Source organism: Cherax quadricarinatus, chromosome 64 (assembly GCF_038502225.1).
Source record: "Cherax quadricarinatus isolate ZL_2023a chromosome 64, ASM3850222v1, whole genome shotgun sequence".
Taxonomy (NCBI): domain Eukaryota; kingdom Metazoa; phylum Arthropoda; class Malacostraca; order Decapoda; family Parastacidae; genus Cherax; species Cherax quadricarinatus.
In genome coordinates this window covers 2,430,856-2,440,018 of record NC_091355.1, presented here as the reverse complement: position 1 = coordinate 2,440,018, position 9,163 = coordinate 2,430,856, and the positions used below count along the sequence as shown (strand labels likewise).

Genomic DNA, 9,163 nt, shown 5'->3' with positions numbered 1-9,163 from the left:
ATGTGGTAAGACACATAGGCAACAGTTAGGCATCTTTTTCCCGAAACGTTTCGCCTGCACAGCAGGCTTCTTCAGTCGAGTACAGAAAGTAGGCAGGAGCAGTAGAGATGTGAAGACGATGTAATCAGTCCATCACCCTCGGTATTGTAATACCATTTTAATATTCAACAATAAATGTAAACAAACGTCTAGATTGAGCCGTCGTAGCCCTTATAAACCAAGAAAACCAACAAAAGCAACAATAAGTAAGCTATAACCTCACGGATGGTTTCCTCGCAGCGAAGGCTGTGCTAGAAAGGGAGAGAGGGAGAGGAGGGGTAGGGAGGGAAGGGAAATAGAGGGAAACCAACTGCTCTCACCGCCCTCTTCTCCACCCTTCACGCCCTGAAGGTGAAACTAAGCGAGGTCGGCAGTATATAAGAGCTGCCACTCACTAGTTCGGCATCACAGCTCAACCAGTACCATCACAGACAGTTACAAGATGACTGCTAAGGTGAGAAATGACACTCACATCTTCCTCTTTCTGCATGACTGGCTCAAAATCTTCCTCACCTGATCCTGGTAGATCTTGCCTTTACCTCACACTCAAATTCCACTTGTCTTTCCTTCAAGTTGGTCTTTTCCTTCCCTCAAGTTGGGCTTTACCTCAAGTTAGGTTCCTTTTCTCTTTTTCTCAAGTTGGGCTTCTCTTTAACCTAAGGTGGGTTCCTCTTGTCTTTAACTCAAGATAAATTCCTTATTACCTCAAGTCGAGATCCTCTTCTCTGCATGTCACACTGGAATTGTCTTTGGAGTACAGTGTCTTCTAATAACTAGCAGACGGAGGGTCGAGTCTCCACCACTTGAGGCTAGGTGTGTACCTCTTGAAAACACTCAAACCAGGAGCCAGGAGGCCTAATAGAGAACTCAAATTCTTATATTTTTGGCTTATGTAAGGATTAGTGTTGCATGAGCCAGTAGGCCTATGGACTTTCATTGTATGACTCAGTAGGTTCATGGACTACTCTGTTGCATGAGCCAGCAGGCCTTCTACAAATCTCCTCTAATTTTTCTGTTCTTGTGTTCTGTGACAGACGTTAGTGCTGGGCACCATCGTGGCTTTGGCTTATGCCGCTCCTCGTGCCGAACCACCACCACCTAGCTATGGACCACCACCACCACCTACCTATGGACCACCACCTACCTATGGACCACCAAAGCCATCATACGGACCACCTGCGTACAAAGAGCCCGGCATGCCCTTCGACTTCACGTACGCCGTCAAAGACGACTACTCTGGCAATGACTTCTCCCACGATGAGAAGAGTGACGGCACACTCACAACTGGGTCGTACAGGGTGCTTCTGCCCGACGGTCGTACCCAAATAGTGACCTTTAGTGCTGACGACACCAAGGGATACGTCGCTGACGTAGCCTACGAGGGCCACGCATCCTACCCTGCACCACAGCCATCCTACGGTCCTCCTAAACCAACCTACGGACCTCCAACCTCAGCCCCATCCTACGGACCACCACCAACCCCATCCTACGGACCTCCACCAACCCCATCCTACGGACCTCCACCAACCCCATCCTACGGACCTCCACCAACCCCATCCTACGGACCTCCACCAACCCCATCCTACGGACCTCCACCAACCCCATCCTACGGACCTCCACCATCTCCCTCCTACGGACCCCCATCCTATGCCTAAACCTCATAAAACCCCTTCCCCCTAACGAATGACGCTGCCCATTCTACGCCCACTAAATTTTCCCTCTGGTAGCAACACATAGTTAAAATCAACGTTTCTGATGAACTTCGTGAGGACAATTTGGATAATACCACATTTAACCCCAACACTCCTCCTACTAGCCACCACCTTTAGTCCCAACACCCCTCCTATCCCTCTTATCCCTAAACCCTTCCTTCTTCATTATTTCAAGTTTCCTAGTGTCACGTATCCCTGGCGGGCTAGACCTATCCCAGTCTGAACCTATCCCTTGCTATCCACAGCGGTACCAGAGTGGCAGACACTCCCCACCACACTGTTACCTAGCCGTGTGACTCCTTCCCGAGCAACCGTGTGCTTTTAAACGAATTCATCATTGGAAAAGCATTTAATTCGTTTAGAAAGAGACGATTGTATGAGGTGCAGTCATAACACGGTCCCGAGGTGCAGCCATGACACGGTCCCGAGGTGCAGCCATGACACGGTCCCGAGGTGCAGCCATGACACGGTCCCGAGGTGCAGCCATGAGGACTTATTGTAATGGTAGTAACTTATTATGTAAATAAAGGCAACATGAAATAAGCAATTTATTATTACGTTCTCCCTTCATAGGAGGTGCCTGGATGCTGGTGAAGGGCTCATGATCTATGGAATTAGAGCTACACAGGAAAATATCTGGAAAACTGTATAAATGACTGATGTATAGAGGAGAGAATGTATGTGTGACAACATAGTGCGGAGAAGCATCAGCAACCCTCATCAGCAGTGCTGTGTCTGAGTACTTGGCTTAATTCCGGTATCAGTACCATACATGGCTAGAAAAGGCTACAATTTATATAATGCAACATATATCGTTATTTAAGTTACATAGTTTTTAAAGAAACCTGTTTTTAACATAGCTTAAAACAGAGTAAACATTAGTCCACCACTGAATATACCCTTCTGCTTTTCTATCTTTGACTCACACTACTGGCTTTGGCCCAGTAGCTTAGGCACGTAGGTGATTTGAACCTGCCTAGCATGGGCCAGTAGGCCTGCTGCAGTGCTCCTTCCTTATGTTATTATAATACACAATAGTACTTAACATAGACAGCAGTAGATAGTTCTTAGCAGGTATCCTCTGTCTCATGTACCGGGCAAACTCACGATATATGTTAGCTACGATATAATTGAAACTCGACTCACCCAAAACATAACAGGTGACAGTCATAGAGTGCATAAAGATCCTTGTATATACTACTACCATAAAGTAGTGTGTATATATATATATATATATATATATATATATATATATATATATATATATATATATATATATATATATATATATATACAATAGAGGAACACATCAAAATTCTAGTTAACAACAGTAATCGTCTCTCTGGAGGTGAGACTAGGTACGACGTTAATTATCTCTTGAAGTGGTAAGAGAGAAGCAGCTGGAACACTCGTCTGCTAGGAGTCTCTGTTCCTTAACCAGCTGTAGCACAAGGACCTTATTCCTAGGGAGACAGTAGGACGGTCTCCCTGGTTGCTACTGCTGGTGGCCAACGTTCTTCCTGCTATTCAGGATGTTGTCTCTCCTGGTCAGCACACTTGCGTCCACCAGCAATCTGCCACTAGACTGCTGAGCAGACAAGTACCTGCTCTGAAGAAAGATAAATTGATTCATCTTCACTCAGTCTGCATAACTGACATAAGTCAAGCATCGAAAAGAGAGCAAGAGAGAGCTGAGACAACTCACCCTTACAACCACTATCTCGGCTTCCTATTGTTCCATTATCACTGCCTGAATGTCTTAGTTCCCCCCTGTACACAACTGTCCACCAAGCATTTCTTTCAAGAAATCCGATGAAAATACTTTAGGCATCTCCACTAAAACAATAATCTAAATATATTAAAATTTGGATACGGCTCCCACATGGTTCTTAAAGCCTGTTATCCATGTTAATTATGGATATAAATAATAACAAAAACATTTCAAAATAGCAATGAAAATATATATATATAATTATATTTAAAATCCGTTAAATAAGCCAATAAAAATTTAATGTCTTAGAGTATCTAAATAAAATAAGAGCAATTAATTCTACAATAATTTATGAAAGGAATTTGGATATTTATCCGAAAAGATGCGTAGATAAGTGCTGTGTGGAGGAGAGAATGTGTAGGAACCAGTGTGGTGAACCACCACCACCACAGCTACTCCATATTTACCTAAATATTCATATATTAAATCAACACAGAAAACTATGTGTAGAAAATGCTGCAATTTACGTAATGCAACATGTGTAGTTTATATAAGTTTTCCAGTTTATTATTAAAAATGGGATTTTTAACGTGGATATTAATTTTGCAGAACGCAGCAGAATCAGCAGCAGTCCTTCCCATGATCAGGTCCTCTAGTTATACTCTGTGTTGGCTACAATAATCTTATATTCACAAAGAGTGCATGTCAATAGTGTAAAGTTACCTGGGATGGTCAGAAAACATAATACAAACACTTGCAGATTTTTAACGCATTAAAACATCGCAGTATTTGCATTTTGGGTAAATTTCCAACAATTTGCTGATCTCCTTTAATATTTTTTACCAGTTTACCTGGAATAAGCTACAATATACAGCATGCTGGTATATATATCAGTATCAGTATACTGACATACATCACTAGATAATACAGTGACATACATCACACTGATGAGTTCCATCTCTCTCACCTGATGACATTCCTTGCTTTATTCTCTTAGTTTTTCTCTTTTTATTGCTGGCTCTCATACCACCTTTGTTCTATTGTTACAAGTAATGTTGCTCTAGCAGTTGCTGCTACTGTTACGGCTGTTACAGTTCAGGTTCATGCTACTGCTCCTGTTGCAGCTGCCGTTGTCGCCGCCGCTGCTGCTTTTCTTATTGTTACTGTTGCTTATACTGTTCCTGCTGCCATAAAGCCATCCGTTGTATTTCCTGGTGTTCTTGTGACTGCTGTTGCTTGTTGAAGCAGCTGCTGTTTCTTTCTCCAGTGGTGCTTCAACCAGTGGAGAAAGGCAGTAGCAACACTCCATGTGTTTGTTGCTTCCAGTGGTTTTCCTTGTCTGGTAATGGTCTGAGATGCTTCCTCCTTCAGATTAATGGCCCGAAACCTGTCCTCCTTCACATTAATGGCCTGAGACCTGTTCTCTTTCACGTTAATGGTCTGAGACTCGTCTTCCCTCACGTTAATGGTCTCAAATTGGTCTTCCTTCACGAGGTCGCGCCAGAGTCGTGACATGACGTTCCTAATTGATCTGAAGAACAATCCTCTCAACAGGACCTGATATATTGATCCTTCTTACACCTTAACCTTTCACCCACGCTCCATTCTCTCTCTCTCTCTCTCTCTCTCTCTCTCTCTCTCTCTCTCTCTCATTCTCTTTTTCTTGATTATCCTTGTCTCATACGCCTAGATAATACACGATGGTCCTTAATCTAGACAGTCCTCTGCAGAGAACTGTGAACTTCCAAGTCCTCTCCCAGCGTTGCTAAAATAGCAACGCTCTTCTTACCGGATAAGGCAAACGAAAATTTGTGAATGCAGTAATTTTGCAAAAATCATTCTGAACCTAACGAAAAAAATATATTTCATTGTGTTTGTTTATTAAATTATTGCAAACTAAAATAAAACATATTGAGTTGGATTAGGCTAAATTAAATTGCGCTTGTTACAATAAGGTTAGGTAAGTTTTCTAAGATTCTTTTGGTACAAATTATTAGTTTTTACATTACATAAAGGAAAAAATATATATATTTAAACGTATAAGAGAAAATTTAAAAAAGGACTTAATTGTAAGTGAGTTCTTGCTAAGTGACCAGTTTTATATATACGGCACGGTGTATATATATATATATATATATATATATATATATATATATATATATATATATATATATATATATATATATATATATATATATATATATATTGAGGAGAGCCGCCACCTTGGTGGTCAACCAGTGCCCCACTGCCTCCACAAGCACACAACAACTAAGCCAAATATTACCACAGAACTGCCACTCTTCCAAACAATTGTTCTTGCATTGTGCAACGTTATTAATATCACCGATTTAGGGAAAGGTTATAGGAACTGAGAGAGTGTTGCAACTAGTGTTGCCCCAGGCGCATACCTGTCTCACCAACATTGTAAGTCACACTTATTGCACACATACCTGTCTCACCAACATTGTAAGTCACACTTATTGCACACATACCTACAACAACAACAACAAGAACAAGAACAAGAAGAACAAGATCAAGAACAAGAACAAGATCAAGAAGAACAAGATCAAGATCAAGAACAAGAAGAACAAGAACAAGAACAAGATCAAGAACAAGAAGAACAAGAGCAAGAACAAGAACAACAAGAACAAGAGGAACAAGATCAAGAACAAGAACAAGAACAATAACAAGATCAAGAACAAGAACAAGAAGAACAAGAACAAGAACAACAAGAACAAGAGGAACAAGATCAAGAACAAGAAGAACAAGATCAAGAACAAGAACAAGAAGAACAAGAACAAGATCAAGAACAAGAAGAACAAGAACAAGAACAAGAAGAACAAGAACATGATCAAGAACAAGAACAAGAACATGATCAAGAACAAGAACAAGAAGAACAAGAGCAAGAACAAGAACAAGAACATGATCAAGAAGAAGAACAAGAAGAACAAGAGCAAGAACAAGAACAAGAAGAACAAGAACAAGAACAAGAACAAGCTCAAGAACAAGATCAAGATGAACAAGAACAAGAAGATTAAGTTCAAGATCAAGAACAAGAGCAAGAAGAACAAGAACAAGATCAAGAACAAGAACAAGAAGAACAAGAGCAAGAACAAGAACAACAAGAAGAAGAAGAAGAACAAGAGCAAGAACAAGAACACGAAGAACAAGAACAAGAAGAACAAGAACAAGCTCAAGAACAAGATCAAGATGAACAAGAACAAGAAGAACAAGATCAAGATCAAGAACAAGAGCAAGAAGAACAAGAACAAGATCAAGAACAAGAAGAACAAGAGGAAGAAGAAGAAGAAGAAGAAGAAGAAGAAGAAGAAGAAGAAGAAGAAGAAGAAGAAGAAGAAGAAGAAGAAGAAGAAGAACAAGAAGAACAAGTAGAAGAAGACTGCGATAATAATAATAATAATAATAATAATAATAATAATAATAATAATAATAATAATAATAATAATACCACCTGCGGCTCATAAGACTGCCATCCCCACGAGCCCCTTTGAGGCGGGGTAGATGGCAGACCAGAGGCCTAGCTTCTCCCTACGAGCCCCGTGAGGGCGGGGTATGTGGCTAGGCCTGGGGACACTTGGTCCCAAAGATGAGGAGGTACTTGTACCTCTTCCCATGGGAGACTTAAGTCTCGGGATACTCCCCAGATAGGGAACCAAGGCCGGGTCACCACTACTTGGAAAAGACCCGGGCCGGGAGAATACCGGTGAATAAAAAAAAAATAATGATAATAATAATGCCAATAATTTAAGACAAATAAATAGCTATATAATAAATAATAATTCTTTTTATTGTGATCTGTGTTGTCGTTATATTAGTAATTTGATTATAATATTATCAGGATTAACAGATGTATAGATATACACAGAGGTGTATGTCTCTCGGTATATATATACACAGAGGTGTATGTCTCTCGGTATATATATATACACTGAGAGGTGTATGTCTCTCGGTATATATATACACTGAGGTGTATGTCTCTCGGTATATATATACACTGAGAGGTGTATGTCTCTCGGTATATATATATACACTGAGAGGTGTATGTCTCTCGGTATATATATATACACTGAGAGGTGTATGTCTCTCGGTATATATATATACACTGAGAGGTGTATGTCTCTCGGTATATATATACACTGAGGTGTATGTCTCTCGGTATATATATACACTGAGAGGTGTATGTCTCTCGGTATATATATACACAGAGGTGTATGTCTTTCGGTATATATATACACTGAGAGGTGTATGTCTCTCGGTATATATATACACAGAGGTGTATGTCTCTCGGTATATATATACACTGAGAGGTGTATGTCTCTCGGTATATATATACACAGAGGTGTATGTCTCTCGGTATATATATACACTGAGAGGTGTATGTCTCTCGGTATATATATACACTGAGGTGTATGTCTCTCGGTATATATATACACAGAGGTGTATGTCTCTCGGTATATATATATACTGAGAGGTGTATGTCTCTCGGTATATATATACACTGAGGTGTATGTCTCTCGGTATATATATACACAGAGGTGTATGTCTCTCGGTACATATACACTGAGAGGTGTATGTCTCTCGGTATATATACACCGAGGTGTATGTCTCTCGGTATATATATACACAGAGGTGTATGTCTCTCGGTATATATACACTGAGAGGTGTATGTCTCTCGGTATATATACACTGAGAGGTGTATGTCTCTCGGTATATATATACACAGAGGTGTATGTCTCTCGGTATATATATACACTGAGAGGTGTATGTCTCTCGGTATATTTATACACTGAGGTGTATGTCTCTCTGTATATATATACACAGAGGTGTATGTCTCTCGGTATATATTTACACTGAGAGGTGTATGTCTCTCGGTATATATATACACTGAGGTGTATGTCTCTCGGCATATATATACACAGAGGTGTATGTCTCTCGGTACATATACACTGAGAGGTGTATGTCTCTCGGTACATATACACTGAGGTGTATGTCTCTCGGTATATATATACACAGAGGTGTATGTCTCTCGGTATATATACACTGAGAGGTGTATGTCTCTCGGTATATATACACTGAGAGGTGTATGTCTCTCGGTATATATATACTGAGAGGTGTATGTCTCTCGGTATATATATACACTGAGAGGTGTATGTCTCTCGGTATATATATATACACAGAGGTGTATGTCTCTCGGTATATATATACACAGAGGTGTATGTCTCTCGGTATATATATATATATATATATATATATATATATATATATATATATATATATATATATATATATATATATATATATACACTAAGAGGTGTATGTCTCTCGGTATATATATACACAGAGGTGTATGTCTCTCGGTATATATACACAGAGGTGTATGTCTCTCGGTATATATATACACAGAGGTGTATGTCTCTCGGTATATATATATATATACACTGAGAGGTGTATGTCTCTCGGTATATATATACACAGAGGTGTATGTCTCTCGGTATATATATACACAGAGGTGTATGTCTCTCGGTATATATACACAGAGATGTATGTCTCTCGGTATATATATACACTGAGAGGTGTGTCTCGGTATATATATACACTGAGAGATGTATGTCTCTCGGTATATATATACACAGAGGTGTATGTCTCTCGGTATATATATACACAGAGGTGTATGTCTCTC

The 9,163-nt window shown here is 40.0% G+C and overlaps 1 protein-coding gene across 1 annotated transcript; it reads left to right on the top strand.

Moving 5' to 3' along the window:
- The first annotated feature begins 310 nt into the window (after positions 1-310).
- On the top strand, positions 311-2,531 carry LOC128699950 (uncharacterized). Its single transcript, XM_053792788.2, has 2 exons — positions 311-493; positions 1,074-2,531. Exons 1-2 carry the CDS (start codon positions 482-484, stop codon positions 1,692-1,694), a joined length of 633 nt encoding a protein of 210 aa, XP_053648763.2. The 5' UTR covers positions 311-481; the 3' UTR covers positions 1,695-2,531.
- The last annotated feature ends 6,632 nt before the right edge of the window (positions 2,532-9,163 follow it).